General features: G+C 43.1%; 1 protein-coding gene across 11 annotated transcripts in view; it reads left to right on the top strand.

Annotated features, from left to right (window-relative positions):
- LOC122923369 overlaps window positions 1–20,341 on the top strand; it is a 198,905-nt gene that overhangs the window by 130,553 nt on the left and 48,011 nt on the right. For 10 of the 11 annotated variants that reach the window (XR_006387285.1, XR_006387288.1, XM_044274188.1 and 7 more), the window contains 2 exons: window positions 14,538–14,701; window positions 15,747–15,820. Coding sequence is in view for 9 of the 11 variants with exons in the window: in XM_044274188.1 (XP_044130123.1) it covers window positions 14,538–14,701; window positions 15,747–15,820 (238 nt within the window). In the remaining 2 variants the exon portion in view is untranslated. Of the gene's footprint in view, window positions 1–14,537; window positions 14,702–15,746; window positions 15,821–16,315; window positions 16,404–20,341 lie in introns of those variants that run through there. The other variant, XM_044274210.1, reaches the window with a different exon arrangement.

The following is a 20,341-nucleotide window of genomic DNA, read 5'->3' as shown; positions in this document are numbered from 1 at the left end:
CTGAATTTCTCTGCGCTGGAGCAATTTTGCCAAATTGCCACCTGATTCAGGAATCGTTTGTTCATTTAATTTGCTCCTGTTTAAGGCAAAGCTGAGGGCGCAAGGCCGTGCAAGTCAAAGTGGGTGTGCCCCTATGTAAATGAGGAATTTTCGGCTCAGCAGAGGTTTGCTAGCATAATTTCAGGGCAAATCCTGCTCAGCTGCTTGCACTGAGCAAATAAATAGGAGCAGACTTGCGCAGGTTCTTTGCTGAATTTCATCCTGCTTTTTCCTACCCCCCCTGAGCAAGGAAATTCAGCCCTTTTGCAAGACATGGCACCTCCCAAAGGGACCAAAATAAGGAAGGCCAACTTTGTGGCTGCAGAGATGGACATCCTGATTGCTGCACTCCAGCAGCATAAGGAAGTCCTATATGGTGCCCAGCGGGCAAACACCACCATTGCCCAAAGGAGGGCTATATATGAAGCCATTGCCCTGGACATCAATGCCCTGGGTAATGAAGTGCGTACCTGGGATGACATCCAGAAGAAATTAAATGATATGAGACATTTGGCCATCTTTTGCTAACTTGCCCCTGCTTTTAACAGGAGCAAGTTTGCCCAGGGAAAAAAGCTTGCACGCTTCCAGCGCAAGATGCGCATCACACGCGCATGTTTCTGAATCATCGGCAGTACCTAATTTGCATATTCGCTGAGGGAATTCCATGAAGGCGCAACTTACACCCCGTGCAAAATTGCACGAAAATTGCGCAGGAACAGCTAGGCTGCGTGCGCGGGAAAATGGCCGCTTTTCAGGCTTAACTGGTTTACAGAATCAGCCGCAAATTTGCATAGGAGCAAATCAGTACTTGCGCAGCGCAAATCACACTTGTTCCCGCGCAAGTGCTTCTTGAATCTGGGCCTATAAATAATGCAGGTCTTCAAAAAAATTTCATGTGGATTTTCTTCATACAAATGCAACATGTATCATGGGAAAGGATGAATTATTTGGTTTCATTTAGTGCTAGTGAGATAGTGCTAAATGTAATGCATAGAAAGACATAGAAAGTACTCCCAGACAGTACTTTTGGTCTACTTCACACATTTTTTGTGTGGCATTTATTTGGGCTTGTAAAATATGCCATGATATGTATACATTTTATACAAGCGTGTTGTTGGTGACTTTTTTTTGGATCACACATTTTTGAAATGCGTTTTAGTCAGACTTTTTTTTTTTTCTTCCAATAGACAAGTTTATATGAAAAGCCCCTGAAAAAGTGCCATAGCTAGGAAACAAAACAAAAAAAGAGAGAGAAAAAGCCATGAACCCAGAAAATGCACCACAATCAATAAAAGAAACCACTACAAAAAGTATGTTTGTACCTTGTTTCATAATCTGTATAGATTTACAGCTAAGAATTTGGAGCCAAAACACCACAAACGTCAGACAAGACACCATGATAAACTATATATACAGTATAATAAGCCTAAAATATATTTTTATGTAAGGTATGGTTTATTTGTCCATGTTGCCAGTTGTACAGTGTTAGTGAATGGGCTATGGATACTCTCATAAGTTCATAAGTATTTAGATTTATTATGTAGATTAGAGATAAGAAAACTTCTTGAAATTCTTTTCAAGTCTGATTCATCAAATTTTTTAAAATTAAGATTTCTTTCAGAATCAAAAGTGCTCCAATTTCCCTGGTATATAAGATGCTGAAGTCTCCTAGGACTCATATTTTTTACTATCTTGTCTTTCTCTCTCTCTTTTTTTTATCTGTCTCTCCTCCCCTCCACTCCCTCCACTCCATGTTAAGCTCTTTATTGCAGTGACGACAATAACAAAAAATGTCAGCTTGACACTAACATATATAGTTATATCAGGGCTAACAAACAGCCAGCTTACATGCTTCTCCAACATGCTGCAGTGTCACATTTATTATGCTTTTTAAAATGGAAGCATAAATTATCACAGCACGGAACTGAGAAGGCAGTAGAATAGATGTGTGTGCAGCTCTTTTGGGCTAATATTGTACTGGTTGGGTAGGGCTTATGGTAGTGGCAGTAGGGGAAGTAGCAGCAGCAGCCAAACAGTACAAAACATGATGGTAGCGGCAGTGGTGTGATGGGGCCAACAGTCAATAGCCACCGTCTATTAATCTGCCTCAGCTGATGGTGTGTGAAAATCCTCACAGATATATGCCTCATTCATTTTGATAAATATAATGTTTTGTACACTGGCGGAGGACAAGTTTGTCCATTTGGGTTTTACAACACCCCCTGCCATGCTGAAAACACTCTCTGACACTGGTGGCTGGACAAGACAGTACACCGACAGCAAACTGGGCCAGTTCTGGTCACTGTTCCAATCTGGTTGTCCAGAAGTCCATGAAACGTGAAGAAAGGCCACAGTCCAGTGATTTGCCTCAGCCTAGTGTAGCACATGAAAAAATTGCTCCATCATGTTGATGATACTGAACTGGCTGCTGCTTCGGCTTCTGCTTTTTGTTGTATCATAGACCAGTGGTGGGCAACCTTTTTTTTCAACTGAGCCAAATATCGCCAAAACCACGATTGAAATTTATTTCGAGAGCCACATTTTTAAAACCTAAAATATTGCGTCAACAGTACCAGTGAGGACTATTAGGGCTCATGCACACGACTGTGTGCCCGCCGTTGCCATATTGCAGGCCGCATACGGCGGGTCCGCAATACACGGGCACTGGCCGTGTGCAGCCCGCATCAAGGACCCATTCACTTCAATGGGTCCAGGATCCGGGATATGAGTGCTACAGTGTGCTTCCGTGGTGCTTCTGGCTGTGCCTACGCCCCGCAAAAAAGTAGCGCATGCACTACTTTTTTGCGGTGCGGAGGCACAGCCAGAAGCACTACGGAAGCACACTGTAGCACTCATATCCCGGATCCTGGACCCATTGAAGTGAATGGGTCCATGATGCGGGCTGCACACGACCGTGTGCAGCCCGCATCATGGACCCATTCACTTCAGCATGCGCTACTTTTTTTGCGGTGCGGGCAGTCGGATGCGGATCGCGAACCCCATTTAAGTGAATGGGTCCGCGATCCTCATGCAGCTGCCCCATGGTCTGTGTCCGTGCATTGCGGACCGCTATTTGCGGTCCGCAGCACAGGCACGGCGCCCTTACATTCGTGGGCATGAGCCCAGAGTGTGTTTTTACATACTTTTATATGTACCTTCTTTTATTTGGATCTTGATTATTATTTCATTTTATCTTTATCATTTTTTACGTTTATTAAACTTGTCAGCAGATGTGGATGTAATGTGGATGACGCACTTATGGGGGATATCTGTGGATGACGCACTTATGGGGGATATCTGTGGATGACGCACTTATGGGGGATATCTGTGGATGACGCACTTATGGGGGATATCTGTGGATGACGCACTTATGGGGGATATCTGTGGATGACGCACTTATGGGGGATATCTGTGGATGACGCACTTATGGGGGATATCTGTGGATGACGCACTTATGGGGGATATCTGTGGATGACGCACTTATGGGGGATATCTGTGGATGACGCACTTATGGGGGATATCTGTGGATGACGCACTTATGGGGGATATCTGTGGATGACGCACTTATGGGGGATATCTGTGGATGACGCACTTATGGGGGATATCTGTGGATGACGCACTTATGGGGGATATCTGTGGATGACGCACTTATGGGAGATATCTGTGGAGGGCACCTATGGGGGATATCTGTGGATGACACATATATAGCATAAGATGCTATATAAGTGCCCTCCACAGATATCCCCCATAAGTGCCCTCCACAGATATCCCCCATAAGTGCCCTCCACAGCTATCCCCCATAAGTGCCCTCCACAGATATCCCCCATAAGTGCCCTCCACAGATATCCCCCATAAGTGCCCTCCACAGATATCCCCCATAAGTGCCCTCCACAGATATCCCCCATAAGTGCCCTCCACAGATATCCCCCATAAGTGCCCTCCAGTAAGTAAAGTAATGTATTAGTGGGGGGGAAGGGAGGAGGCAGGGACACTTGCGGTGGGGCCGGTGCACACACCGGGGGCAGCTCCTACCTTTCTTCTGCAGGACATTTCGCTCCTCCTGGACCTGAGCGGCGGCCTCTTCACCACTCCTCACATGGCCGGTGTTGTGCTGAAAGTCCGCCGCTGCCCGCCCTTCTGCTGCTGTGCGCAGCGTGACATCTCACCCTCCGCCATGCGCCTCCTGCCCCGCCTGCCTGCTTCATTCATAAAGTGGAAGGAGCAGACAGACGGGGCAGGAGGCGCATGACGGACCTTTTGAAAGCTTGACATTTTGCAAGAAAGGCCGCCCACCCGCCAGCCCGAACCAAAGAGCCGCAGCTAAGGATCAAAAGAGCCGCATGTGGCTCGCGAGCCGTGGGTTGCCGACCACTGCACTAGGACATAGCATGCATTCATTTCTCATTAAAACATTCAGACATACTGTAAAATACAAAGGTTTGTTATCTTGGAAACTGAACCATATTTCCATAACCAAGTTACTTCATCTCCTGAAGTAATTTATTTACATTTCTTTTTAGCGGAATATTTTATTAGTTTGTGGACTAGCTGGTAAATGTGATTTAATAATTCTGAAATATTTGTGTCTAGGATCTGTGCGAATTAATTCTGAACTAACAGGATTCTTCATGAGTTTTGCGATTTGCTTAAAATTGGAGGGAGAAAAACAGGAGGGGGAAGGAAGATGGAGGATCACATGACCCTGGGAGGGGTGGGGGAGTGAGTCCTGATTGGCTCAGAGGTTGACAGACAGCCTGTGAACCAATCTGGGGGGATCTTGAAAGGTCTTTCAGGCTCTGGGCTGGAGAGATGCTATGCTGTGCGCAATCGTACAATCTGAAAGCATGTGTGTTTGCTACGTTTGACAAAAAACGATTACAGAAAGTATAGGGACATAATTAAGTAGATTTAGGGTTTATTTAGGGAGTGACTGATCAGTTAGAGTTGTGTATTTTATAATGCTGCTAAATAGTGAAAATTTCATGTTGCACTGAAAAATCTGCAATCGAATCAACAAAACCAAGCAACAACCTCATTCTTTTCTGTGCATGGACAGCCAACCTCAAGTTTCTACAGTTCATAACTGTTTTATAGGCTTATTGCCAGCACCTCCAGCATCAATAGCAATACATTATGATGCAAACACTGAGCAATTGCCCCTCTTCTTTTTCTAAAAACCATACCATATATTATTAGTGAGCGCATTGTGCTGCAATAACAGCATTTACTGTATATACCAGTTAACCGTTAATGCATTTTATTGCATCAAGATACTGTCCATTATTAATGAGTTTCTTGTGTTGCAATAACAGAATTTATATACCAGTTTCATTACAAGCCTTGTGATATACCAAGATACTGTTCATTATTAGTGAAAGCGTTGTGCTGCAGTAACAGCATTTACAGTATATACTGTACCTGTTTCATTCCATGCACTGTATTGCATCAAGATACCGTGCATTATTAGTGAATGTGTTGTGCTGCAGATCAGCGATTATATACTTGTTTTATTACATGTACTTTATTGCGTCAAGATACTGTGTATTGTTAGTGAATATATTGTGCTGCAATAACAGAATTATATACCTGTTTCATCACACACATTGTAAATTATCAATACCAGTGTGAAGTGTGCTTGTAGAAGTGGATGAATGTTAAATTGCTGCTCTGTCTGTAAATGAAAGAAAAACACTTGCAATTTTGCTAATACTGTTTAATAATCTGTGTACCAAACCTGTGACTTTTCATTTATAGGCCTCATAATAAAATGTCTGGTAAAAGGAACACTGGAAAATGAAAGGCCCAGGCCTCATCATCTGGGAGTCAGAATGTGGGTTGCTGTAAAAGTACAAACAGCCGTAGCAGCAGCACCACCACTGCTCTGTTGCAGCACATTACACTGCATCACTCCATCCCTTGGGAAAATAGAACTGGCCACCAGCAATTGGGACAAGAGTGTCCTCCTCCTGGTCTACTTTGCAAAGCCACATTTACATGCAGTACAGTGTCCCTGTCATTGTCATCATCAGTTACTGCTTACACTACTCCTCCTCCTCTGCCTAATCCACTCCGTAATCAGCCATCAATAAAAGAATGTGTGGCAAGGAATCAACTATACATGCCCAGCAATCCGCTGTTGTGCTGCTTTTAGGGAACTGACAACTCAGCCTTTCTGGAAGATACCTAGCCGCCATTATTTCTGCAAAAAGGGAGGGCAGAAGAAGAACAGCTTCTGCATCTTGCTGGCCACCCTGTAGCTGTTGGGGACTTACATGGACATGTCCCATGGAGGAGGAGGAGGAGGAGTGGGTGGTGGAGGAGCATAAGGTTGATGATGATGACAACACTGGCCAGGATAACCAATCATTACAGTGGGGGCAGAGCTAGAAAGAACTGGGTCCTTGGGCATACTGGTGAGCATGGCAAGCTATGTGATTGCTTGCTTACTTAGTGACAGGTGTATCCTTACCATCAAGCAATCTGATGATTACTGGATAGCCATGGTTTTAGACCCTTACTATCAAAGAAAATAAATGGGGGAATGTTTTACTGTTCCTGAAAGGTAGGTCAAAATGCTGTATTACCAGGAAACACTGTGTAAGCCGCTGTTTTTGGCGAGCAGATGCCTGCTGCTGTCGTGTCTGAGGCCCCTCTCCACCCCCTGCAGAGTCACCCACCTCCAATGGTCTATGACAGTGGTCGGCAACCCACGGCTCGCGAGCCACATGCGGCTCTTTTGATCCTTAGCTGCGGCTCTTTGGTTCGGGCTGGCGGGTGGGCGGCCTTTCTTGCAAAATGTCAAGCTTTCAAAAGGTCCGTCATGCGCCTCCTGCCCCGTCTGTCTGCTCCTTCCACTTTATGAATGAAGCAGGCAGGCGGGGCAGGAGGCGCATGGCGGAGGGTGAGATGTCACGCTGCGCACAGCAGCAGAAGGGCGGGCAGCGGCGGACTTTCAGCACAACACCGGCCATGTGAGGAGTGGTGAAGAGGCCGCCGCTCAGGTCCAGGAGGAGCGAAATGTCCTGCAGAAGAAAGGTAGGAGCTGCCCCCGGTGTGTGCACCGGCCCCACCGCAAGTGTCCCTGCCTCCTCCCTTCCCCCCCACTAATACATTACTTTACTTACTGGAGGGCACTTATGGGGGATATCTGTGGAGGGCACTTATGGGGGATATCTGTGGAGGGCACTTATGGGGGATATCTGTGGAGGGCACTTATGGGGGATATCTGTGGAGGGCACTTATGGGGGATATCTGTGGAGGGCACTTATGGGGGATAGCTGTGGAGGGCACTTATGGGGGATATCTGTGGAGGGCACTTATGGGGGATATCTGTGGAGGGCACTTATATAGCATCTTATGCTATATATGTGTCATCCACAGATATCCCCCATAGGTGCCCTCCACAGATATCTCCCATAAGTGCGTCATCCACAGATATCCCCCATAAGTGCGTCATCCACAGATATCCCCCATAAGTGCGTCATCCACAGATATCCCCCATAAGTGCGTCATCCACAGATATCCCCCATAAGTGCGTCATCCACAGATATCCCCCATAAGTGCGTCATCCACAGATATCCCCCATAAGTGCGTCATCCACAGATATCCCCCATAAGTGCGTCATCCACAGATATCCCCCATAAGTGCGTCATCCACAGATATCCCCCATAAGTGCGTCATCCACAGATATCCCCCATAAGTGCGTCATCCACAGATATCCCCCATAAGTGCGTCATCCACAGATATCCCCCATAAGTGCGTCATCCACAGATATCCCCCATAAGTGCGTCATCCACAGATATCCCCCATAAGTGCGTCATCCACATTACATCCACATCTGCTGACAAGTTTAATAAACGTAAAAAATGATAAAGATAAAATGAAATAATAATCAAGATCCAAATAAAAGAAGGTACATATAAAAGTATGTAAAAACACACTCTGGGCTCATGCCCACGAATGTAAGGGCGCCGTGCCTGTGCTGCGGACCGCAAATAGCGGTCCGCAATGCACGGACACAGACCATGGGGCAGCTGCATGAGGATCGCGGACCCATTCACTTAAATGGGGTTCGCGATCCGCATCCGACTGCCCGCACCGCAAAAAAAGTAGCGCATGCTGAAGTGAATGGGTCCATGATGCGGGCTGCACACGGTCGTGTGGAGCCCGCATCATGGACCCATTCACTTCAATGGGTCCAGGATCCGGGATATGAGTGCTACAGTGTGCTTCCGTAGTGCTTCTGGCTGTGCCTCCGCACCGCAAAAAAGTAGTGCATGCGCTACTTTTTTGCGGGGCGTAGGCACAGCCAGAAGCACCACGGAAGCACACTGTAGCACTCATATCCCGGATCCTGGACCCATTGAAGTGAATGGGTCCTTGATGCGGGCTGCACACGGCCAGTGCCCGTGTATTGCGGACCCGCCGTATGCGGCCTGCAATATGGCAACGGCGGGCACACAGTCGTGTGCATGAGCCCTAATAGTCCTCACTGGTACTGTTGACGCAATATTTTAGGTTTTAAAAATGTGGCTCTCGAAATAAATTTCAATCGTGGTTTTGGCGATATTTGGCTCAGTTGAAAAAAAAGGTTGCCCACCACTGTCCTAGTGAGTTAATCAGACAGCAGAATTAGGTCATTTCTGTGGGTGTGCATGTTTATCCACTTTTAACAACATGTTCAGAAAAGCTTATGATTGTTCTCCCTAACACACAAGGCCAGGGGCATACACAGATCACATAGGGGACTTAGTATGGGCCCCTGCACCTAGTTTCCCAGTGCACGTGCATCAATCACCCACAGGTAATGCAGAACATGTTCAACTCCCCAGATTTCTGACAAATTTATGTTTTAGATTTTTTTTTTTACCTGTAGGATACCAGCGCCATACCTGTAAGGTGCTGCAGGACGTGACTTAAGTCCCAGCGCAGTACTGGTACGGCACCCTGATCAGGCGGGTTTTACTTTGTAAAACTAAACAAACTTTTTAATTCAGGTCAATGCTGAAAAAAAAATCAAAATTAAAACCGTGCCATAAAAGTCATATGTACCCAAAAATAGTGCCAATAAAAACGTTTACTCTTCCCACAAAAAAACGATAGGCAGAAAAATAAAAAAAAATGGATTGCAGAAAATGCAGACACAAAAATATGATTTCTTTTAAAAAATGCTTTATTGTGTAAAACTGAAACAAAAAAAATTTAAATACACATATTTGGTTTTGTTGCATCTGTAACGACCTGCTCTTTAAAAATAACACATGACCTATCCTGTCAGATGAACCCTGTAAAAACAAAAACAAAAAAAACTTTGCCAGAACAGCCATTTTTGGTTACCTTGTCTAACAAAAAGCATAATATTGAGGAATCAGAAATCATATGTACCCCAAAATAGTACCTTATCCTGTAGTTTTTAAAATGGGGTTACGTTTTAGGAGTTTCTACTGCAGGGGTGCATCAGGTGGTCTTCTAAAGTGACATAGCAACTTAAAATTATCCCAGTGAAATCTGCCGTCCAAAAACCATATGGTGTTCTTTCCCTTCTGAGCCCTGCGTTGTGCCCATACAGTATTTTATGAACACATATGGGGTGTTTCTGTAAAATGCAGAATCAAGGTAATAAATATTATACATAGAGTTTTGTTTGGCTGTTAACCCTCGCTGTGTTACAGGAAAAATAATTAAAATGGAAAATGTGCAAAAAAATGTGAAATTTTGAAATTTTATCTCCATTTTTCTTTCATTCTTGTGGAACAACTTAAGGGTTAACAAAGTAAAATCAGTTTTAAATAACTTAAAGGTGTAGTTTCTAAAATGGGGTCATTTATGGGTAGTTTCTGCTATGTAAGCATCACAAAGTGACTTCATAAATGAACTGGTCCTTAAAAAAGTGGGTTTTGGAAATGTTCTTAAAAATTTTAAGATACTGCTTTTAAAATTCTAAGCCTTCTAACGTCTTAAAAAAATAAAAATAAATAACATTTACAAAATGATGCCAACATTAGACATAAGGGAAATGTCAAGTAATAACAATTTTGAGGTATCACTATCTGCTTTAAAAGCAGAGAAATTTAAATTTCTAAAAATCGAAATGCTAATTTTTCAAACATTTTTTTTAAAATAAAACATATTCACTCAAATTTATCACTAACATGAAGTACAAGGTGTCCAGAGAAAACAATCTGAGAATGGATTGGATAAGCATTCCAGAGTTTGTATACAATTTTAAATGTGTGTTTGTTGGTGTGTCTAATAAACTTTATATATATTTTTTATCTTGACTTATTATTGGATGTGCATTGATAGGGTGGTTCTTGTGACTCTCTCTTGAGTCAGGCGTTTCTTGTACCAAATTTTTTACCACCCTTTTGCACTACTTGGATCATTTGGTGTGCCCCCTGTTTCTTCCAATTGTTGTCATTCCAGCGTTATTACCGAATGAAGTGACAAATGTCAGATTCGCAAAAATTGGCCTGGGATCTAGGATGACAAGTGTCTCAGTACTGAAGGGGTTAAATGAAGTGAAAAAATTTAATAAAAACTGTGATTAAAAAAAGTTGCCTTTGGCCTCAACTATTCTATCCCACTTTTATGTTGGGAAAAAGTAGAACAAGTGCTTCAAATATATGGAAATATATGAAAACCATATTTGTCAATGTGCTGTATTTACTCTGGAAAACTGATATAAATACATTAATAAATCTCTTGCTTCACTTCTATTACAAAGCTTAGCTAGCTGCCTGCAGCCACCACTAGGGGGGGGGGGGGCCTCACTGAATAATCTCTTTGTTTTGAGCTCCTCCTAGTGGCGGCTGTGTGAAACTGCAGTGTTCACACGTGGAAAAGAAGAGCAAGTTCTGTGCTGGTCCCCCCACCCAGGCCATATAGCAGTTGCGTGGTCTGCCTACAGTTGCAAGTAAAAGTATGTGAACCCTTTGGGATGATATGGATTTCTGCACGAATTGGTCATTAAATGTGATCTGATCTTCATCTAAGTCACAACAATAGACAATCACAGTCTGCTTAAACTAATAACACACACAGAATTAAATGTTACCATGTTTTTATTGAACATACCATGTAAACATTCACAGTGCAGGTGGAAAAAGTATGTGAACCCTTGGATTTTATAACTGGTTGAACCTCCTTTGGCAGCAATAACTTCAACAAAATGTTTCCTGTAGTTGCAGATCAGACGTGCACAACGGTCAGGGGTAATTCTTGTCCATTCCTTTTTACAGAACTGTTTCAGTTCAGCAATATTCTTGGGATGTCTGGTGTGAATCGCTTTCTTGAGGTCATGCCACAGCATCTCAATCGGGTTGAGGTCAGGACTCTGACTGGGCCACTCCAGAAGGCGTATTTTCTTCTGTTTAAGACATTCTGTTGTTGATTTACTTCTATGCTTTGTATCGTTGTCCTCTTGCAAAACCATCTTCTGTTGAGCTTCAGCTGGTGGACAGATGGCCTTAAGTTCTCCTGCAAAATGTCTTGATAAACTTGGGAATTCATTTTTTCTTCGATGATAGCAATCGGTCCAGGCCCTGACGCAGCAAAGCAGTCCCAAACCATGATGCCCCCACCACCATACTTCACAGTTGGGATGAAGTTTTGATGTTGGTGTGCTGTGCCTCTTTTTCTCCACACATAGTGTTGTGTGTTTCTTCCAAACAACTCAACTTTGGTTTCATCTGTCCAGAGAATATTTTGCCAGTACTGCTGTGGAACATCCAGGTGCTCTTGTGAAAACTGTAAACGTGCAGCAATGGTTTTTTTTGGACAGCAGTGGCTTCCTCTGTGGTATCCTCCCATGAAATCCATTCTTGTTTAGTGTTTTACGTATCGTAGATTCGCTAACAGGGATGTTAGCATATGCCAGAGACTTTTGTAGGTCTTTAGCTGACACTCTAGGATTCTTCTTCACCTCATTGAGCAGTCTGTACTGTGCTTTTGCAGTAATCTTTACAGGACAGCCACTGCTAGGGAAAGTAGCAGAAGTGCTGAACTTTCTCCATTTATAGACAATTTGTCTTAACGTGGACTGATAAACAGCAAGGCTTTTGGAGATACTTTTATAACCCTTTCCAGCTTTATGCAAGTCAACAATTCTTAATCGTAGGTCTTCTGAGAGCTCTTTTCTGCAAAGCATCATTCACATCAGGCAATGCTTCTTATGAAAAGCAAACCCAGAACTGGCGTGTGTTTTTTATAGGGCAGGGCAGCTGTAACCAACACCTCCAATCTCATCTCATTGATTGGACTCCAGTTGGCTGACACCTAACTACTATTAGCTCTTGGAGATGTCATTAGTCTAGAGGTTCACATACTGCACTGTGAATATTTACATGGTGTGTTCAATAAAAACATGGTAACCTTTAATTCTTTGTGTGTTATTAGTTTAAGCAGACTGTGAATTGTCTATTGTTGTGATGAAGATCAGATCACATTTTATGACCAATTTGTGAAGAAATCCATATCATTCCAAAGGGTTCACATACTTTTTCTTGCAACTGTATATTGCAGGTACGCTGATGCACAAGGCTAATGCACACATTCATGCCATAGTACAGGGATAATGCAAATACAGTGCATTCAGAAAGTCTTCAGACACTTTTTTCACATTTTGTTGGGGGGTGGGGGGGAATCAAGTTCAGTACAGGAATAATCTATTGTTAAAACCCTTGAATTATCACTAGAGAGAACCTTGGTACTTGAGAGAACTGCCAGTCATCTGCAGGTGGGTGAGGAGAGCAGGAGAACATGAATAATCATGACTCTACTCAGGCAGCCACGACTGTCTCATGACTGATAGACCACTGAAATCAACATGTATGTTACTCCTTTATGCTGTTCTTAGTGAGGGCAGCATAAAGTTGATGACAGGTTACCTTTAAAACAAGACCAGGATTGTGGTAATAGCTGCAGATCTCATCGGCTGTATCATGGCTCGCACCACATATCCAAACATTAGATAATCTGATATAAAACAAGACCAATACAGGCTGAGGTAGAGCTATTAGATGCTGCTAGACCCCCATGACTTCAGATTATAAAGCTCAAGCACTTGGAAAAAAATACTTAAATCTTTATGTGTTTCAAAATTGAAAAAAAAATATAAAATTTATATTCCACACCAGTCACAAGTTGTAAAAGGGTGTTTGGTCACTGCACGTTGTGGAGAGCACATTGAGGAACATTTATCAAGACTGCCATTCCCATACACCAGTCTTGATCCCTCTGCCAGAGTGAAACGTGCCTTATTTATTAAGAGACAGATGGCTCTTAATAAATTAGGTGCATCTCGGGGAGTCTGTGGGCCAGAAACTGAAGTGTACCCCTGCCAGGGACTGGCATATACTTCAGCTATAACTTACTCCAGTTTCTGGAGTATGTTATAGCAAATCCGGCAGATTGCCCGCAAAGCCTTGCCCCTTTTCGTGTCAGTTTAGAAAAGCGGTGAGAGGCTTCATATGTCACAGATTATATGGTGTGTGCCATAATATGCAACTTTTTTGTGCCACTATTGGGGCATAAAGACATCATGCCCCCTTTTTATAGACAAGCACGTAAAGAGAAAGAAAATAGCTAATTATTGGTGCAAATCTATGCCTGCTCGATGTCAATGAGACAACCCTTTTAACCCATAGATAATAATAGTATTGCAGATCTGGCAGCTACAAGCTACATTGAGTCCATTAGAAGAGTAAGTTAGTGGTGGCATTTCTGCCAAGAAGATTCTGACCTGAACCCTGGGAGGGCAGAGAGATCCTCCTGAGGATCAGCGTGTCTGTGCTGCAGGAGGATAAGTGTGTGGACTGAAACGTCAGGCTTCAGTCACTATTACCAGATATTACCCACGGTATTTTGCCAAGTGTAAATTCTACATGATTTTTCCATTTTGAATTTCCTATAAAAAATTTGAACTGAATTGCATCCTATTTGGGACCACATCCACTCCACATAGCACTAGATTTATCTGATTTGACAACAGATTGCAGTCTTTCAACTAGCACAAGTATATACCACCATACAGTGCTCAAATACAACAAGCAGCATGTATTCTAAACAGGTAGTACATTGCACCCAGCCTTATTACGTCTTTGACATCTGTCTCGAACAGTGGTCCTCAACTCCAGTCCTTAGGGCCCACCTACCAGTCATGTTTTTAGGATTTCCTTAGTATTGGGCAGCTGATATAATTAGTGTCCCTGCATCAGGATTTACCACAGGTATTCATTCTGTGGGATACTCCTAAATCCCGAGGACTGGACAATATTATTGGTCTTAGAACTTGTTCAGTGTGAAGGGGATTTGCAGTGCCTTTCATTTTTTCTATGGTAAGAAACCTTTATACTGACATCTTGTTGGTGTGTTGACGTATGATTGAGCCTTCATGGATAGCTTGGAGGAAACCATGAAGAGCAGGGAGGAGTAAGGAAAAGTATTGTACATTTTCCAGAATATACAACTATTAGCACATTTCTAATTTTATCCTCCAGATGGCATTCGGGAGGAGAATAACTGGACAGACAATTATGAAGGACAGGATTTGGATTTTGGAGCCTGGACAAAACCATCGTCAGATTGCAGTTCAGAGTGTGAATGTAGCAACTGTGATTCTCAATCAACTGGACAATTTAAATGGAAAGAACACAACTCTTTGGTATGGAAACATTACCGGGTAAAGGTTATTTTCCAGGAAATGACTATCCATTCCTTTCTACGGGGACATCACCACCCCTCTGCTAGCAATGGATCCATAACTCCTAGTAGAAATAATAAAAGAATGGCACAACATAGAGTCATAAGACTAGATCTCCAGAATTGTTATTACATGGGGAATGCATGAAGCTAATAAAACAGGCATGTCAGGAGTAGTGACAGGTCCTTTTTAAGCAAACATCTGGAACTGGCGATTTTACCACAAAAATCCACCAAAAACATAGGTGTAAAAACGCCTGCTGCTAATCATTCATTGTACACTGCAATTTCACCATTCTTCTACTAGGTCTTTTTTATGTCTTGTTTTAAATGGTCAGCCCTTGGGCTACATACAGTAAAAATTGAGAAAATTTACTTACACCCTTGTGAAATACAGTAGGGAATCAGTAAAAATGGACCTAGGTTATGGTCCTGCATGATTGTGGAAAGAAAAGATGCCAAATTTTGAGAGGTTGGTGTTTGGGGGGGGGGTTCTGACCCCTGCTGACCCAGAGCCAGGGAATATTGGTAATGCAGCTGATGCCCATTCACCTTCAAGTACTGCTGTCAAGTACTGATGATCACTTGAGAATCATGGGTAAGGCTCCCTCTAATCAAACATTGATGGGCACTCCAAATACTGATGTTTTAGGAAAAACGTTATGATCCCCCCCCCCCCCCATCCAACTTCAAACTAGAGATACAGCATACAGATGAGGAAACTGCTAAACCATGCCAGATACAAGTCATATAATGGTCCTAAATAGTGTTATTACTCATGTGCACACACTGTACTATTGAGTAGTGCAAAGTCTGTTGAAAGGATAGGAATGCTTTAACCTTTCCAAACATTAAAAAATGTATATTTGCTATACCATCCTGCAACAACAACAAAAATTATATTGGACAATACGAATAGGGGGTTACAACTAGGGATGCTAATTCAGTCAGTGCTCTCTCATTTACCACAATTAATGGAACAATAATTGTGTTTGTCTTATTTTCAGGCTGCAGTAACCGAATTCACTTACAAGTATTACAGTGTCAGTGTGGAGATGACACGGGCTGTGCATAGCCTCAGGTAGGACCATATAATTTACAGAATTTGTCTAAGGCTGTTTTCACAGAAGTTGTATGAGTGCTGCCAGCATTGCTGCAGAGGTTAAAGGGGTGTGGGGTCAGCTTGTCAGTGCTCAGACCAAACGCCGCACACTGCATCAAATTGGTCTGCATGGCTGCATAGCCTCTTCTAAAGATGATGCCCAAGAGAGCCTGCAAACAGTTTGCTGAAGACAAGCAGACTAAGGACATGGATTACTGGAACCATGTCCTGTGATCTGATAAGACCAAGATAAACGTATTTGGTTCTGATGGTGTCAAGTGTGTGTGGCGGCAAGCAGGTAAGGAGCACAAAGACAAGTGTGTCTTGCCTGCAGTCAAGCATGGTGGTGCGAGTGTCATGGTTTGGGGCTGCATGAGTCCTGTCGGCTGTGGGGAGCTACAGTTCATTGAGGGAACCATGAATGCCAACATGTACTGTGACATACTGAAGCAGAGCATGATCCTCTCCCTTCAGAAACTGGGCCGCAGGGCAGTATTCCAACATGATAACGACCCCAAACACACCTCCAAGACGACCACTGACTTGCTAAATAAACTGAGAGTAAAGGTGCTCGACTGGCCAAGCATGTCACCAGACCTAAACCCTATTGAGCATCTGTGGGGCATCCTCAAACAGAAGGTGGAGAAGTGCAAGGTCTCTAACATCCACCAGCTCTGTGATGCCGTCATGGAGGGGTGGAAGAGGATTCCAGTGGCAACCTGTGAAGCTCTAGTGACCTCCATTCCCAAGAGAGTTAAGGCAGTAGTGGAAAATAATGGTGGCCACACAAAATATTGACACTTTGGGCACAATTTGGCCATTTTAACTTAGGGGTGTACTCACTTTTGTTGCCAGCGGTTTAGACATTAATGGCTGTGTGTTCAGTTATTTTGAGGGCACACCATATTTACAAGCTGTACACTACTACTTTACATTGTATCAAAGTTTCAGCTTTTCAGTGTTGTCCCATGAAAAGATAGAATAAAATATTTACAAAATGTGAGGGGTGTACTCACTTTTGTGAGCTACTGTATGTCCATGTTACGAACGTCTGAATGAGGTCTCGGGCTGCTTTCAGTCGGCCTTAAAGGGAACCTGTCACCAGTTTTATGGTGTCCTAACTAAGGGCAACATAAATAAGTGACTGATTCTTTTAGCAAAATGCTGGGTCACTTTCTTTAATTGACCCAGTCAATCTGCCAACATCTTTATTGAAAAGCTCCAGCTGATAATGATGAGTCCTGAATATTCATGAGCTCATGACTCTTCCCGCCCACCTGCTGCTGAGTGACAGTTTGTTTCCATATGAACCAGCAGCAGGGGAGTGGCTATAGCTCTGAATTAAATATACGCTGGACTCACGGACATCACGCTGGACTCAAATCAGCTCATTAGCATGCAGCATCTTTGTGTGTATATTATGAGGTAACCATCTGTCACACCAGTAAGTGAATACATCTAAGATACTTTTTAGTAGTTAATGATTGTATATAATTAGTTATATTATAATCAAGTGTCCACATGACAGGTTCCCTTTAAAGGGGTTTTCTGGGAGTTAAATATTGATGGCCTATCCTCTGGTTAGGTCATTAATATCTGATTAGTGGGGGTCCGACACCCAGTCAGTTAGCTGTTTGTAGAGGCTGGAACGCTCCAGTAATGATCGCAGCCTCCTCAAAGTATACCAAGCACAGTGCCATACATCATATAAAATGATGACAAGGTGTCTCTCCTAGATGTTGTTATGGAATAGGTGCTCTCAACTTGTCGTACAATATTCACAGAAAATATTTATATGAAGGTAGGCACACAGCATGTGGAAGGATCAAGGATATCTCTGTAACACCCAAAAATGTATTTATAAACATAAAACTACTGTACAATATTTGCAAAATCAAATTACTTAAAATAGGGTTAAAAAATAATGACGTTTAAAATGCAATAAGATAAAATTATCCAGTTACGTGAGTTGGTTTCTATAATCAATGTAACTGGAAGAATTATCACCATCTGAACTTGTAGTTTTATAGCAGCATATATCATGTTTTAAAACTATTAAAATCAAAAATCAAATTTCATACAGTCTGTATACAAAGTTCTGATCAAGCAGTCACCTTCAAATAAATTGACAATGCGGTGCACTAGATCCCTTAGGTTTAAAAATTAAGTGTGTTTATATCATAGACATACTGAACCGCATAGTATATAGCTGAAAGTTAACAGTTCAAAAGTTCAGTTTCTAGTAATGTTTAATATATAGCTAGCTGTAGTATATGTATCTATTGTTCCATATTATGTCATAATAGTCCATAGGTAAATAGATATCCCAACATACATATGTTGTGACTCGCTAGAATAACGAATCCTGTATTTCAGATCACACGGTCTGCATTTAACAGCGTCCGGACTCCATCAAGGAAACTATAAGTATTCATATGTCCATATATCTATTTAGCAGATTGTACCGCACACATAGTTGCTTTTTACCATATTTTTCGCCCTATAAGACGCACCGGCCCATAAGACACACCTAGGTTTTAGAGGAGGATAATAAGAAAAAAAATATTTCGAACCAAAAGGTGCGCTTTTGGTGGGTTTTGAACTAATGGTGGTCTGTGGATGACACTATTATGGGGATTTGTGGATGACACTGTTATGGGGATCTGTGGATGGCACTGTTATGGGGATCTGTGGATGACACTGCTATGGGGGTGTGACGAATACCACGCCTCGTGCCCGCATGACGTCACCTACGTCAAGCTCACGAGACTCAGTATGGTCACGAGTTACCAAAGAGCGACGTTACGCCCTCCAGAGGAGCAGGTAAGGTCAGCTTGGTACAGTTTGCACAGACACCTCCTGTCCATGCGGGCACAGAGAGGCAACATGCTGAGAGAGCCTTTTCACTGCCGCAGTGAAAACAGCGCTGTATTAGCCCAGGTATCTGCCACCAGCTTCTCGTTTGATATAAGCCTGGTCTGCTAACTGGATTATATAGGGTGAGAAACCAACCTGCGGTAGCTTATAACTAGGCAAAAACACGGACATGGGGATACAAGACATGCAAGACAGCACAAATTAAATTATATATTTAATCGCCTTAAGGGCACACTAGATATAACACAATATACATAGAGAATATATACTGTGCTCTGAGGTTACAGATACAGGTGATATAGTTACAACAGGGTTAAGCAGAGCAAAAGTCAGTTACCGGGTAAGATGAAAGATCCTTTGGGTTGTGAGGTGTTCTTTTCTGTAGTCACATGAAGGGAAGTGAGGTCAGCTGGTTCTTGGGTCCCCCTAAACACATTACACGATGTGACCCTTCTTCAGAGAAAGACCCGCCCGCTTGCTCGCACAAGCCTTTTAACCTGTAGCCGGCCCCTCCCCTCCCGGCCTTTGGGAGGGGTCCACCCCCCTCTGCTGACCAGGCTGCAACTGACCCACAAAACCCTTTAGGTTCATAGCTCCAGGCCAGAAGGTCACAGGGAGATGGTTCTGGGACCAACGGATCCGCCTGGGTTCCGGTTACAACTAGAGTCCAAACATGGTACCATTAGTTGGCTTCTGTGGGGAGATATGTATATCTCCCTTCCCTGGCATCCCACCATCAAACCAATAACATGGGCACGTTCCTCGTGGCCACCGAGACACAAATATGTATCTGTTTTTCGCCTGCGATGGCTGGGTGATTAATAATTCCTTATGAAATGTAGGTGCCAACATGTCTGGGAGGTATCATTGATCCTGGCAAGGGCTGATACCTCCTGCTGTTTTTTTTTTTCCCTGCAGGATCCGTGCTGTCTGACTGGAGGTGTGAAATGTAACAAAATGTGGCCTGCTAGGAGTTTTCTGCTATCTGGCTGCGGCTTTGAAGCAGGGCCCTCCTGTGGAGCTTGTTTTTCTCTGCCATCTTTCGGCAAATGGTGGGTGTGAGGACATGGCTGACAGTAAATATTAATCCATATTCCTCACAGTGGGGATCTGTGGATGACACATATATAGCATCTTATTATTCTTCGTTGCTAAGTGTATCGCAGCTTACTGATCGTGGTATTAGCCCCTCACATTAGAGTGTATCGAAGCTCGCTGGTTTCATGTGGAGTGTGATGAAGAAATCAAAGTCCCACGTGTTAACTTTGATACAGGTGGAAAGACTTTGTCCCGGTAGTGGCTTCACTTCCTCAAGTGGTGATTCCTCAAAAGTTAGATATGGAGCGCTCCATCTCCTATTCAATTATGGATCTGTATGGGTACATCAGACATTAGGGACCCCCGAAACCATATGCATTTAGGAGCTTTTGAACGTGCTCCTTCGGTGGTTAGTATCCCTCTGATGTCAGTATCCTTAAATATTTGCATCTCCCTCCATATTTGTGTTCCATCAAAAACATGGGGTGGCTTTTCCAACGGGTTATATCGAGTTTTCAATAGCCGCCGTGTAGGTATCTTAGGGATTAGATCTCCTGCGATTCACTTGCGTTACTTATGGGGTTT

Source organism: Bufo gargarizans, chromosome 1 (genome assembly GCF_014858855.1).
Source record: "Bufo gargarizans isolate SCDJY-AF-19 chromosome 1, ASM1485885v1, whole genome shotgun sequence".
Lineage (NCBI taxonomy): Eukaryota > Metazoa > Chordata > Amphibia > Anura > Bufonidae > Bufo > Bufo gargarizans.
This window is presented reverse-complemented; position numbering and strand designations above follow the sequence as displayed.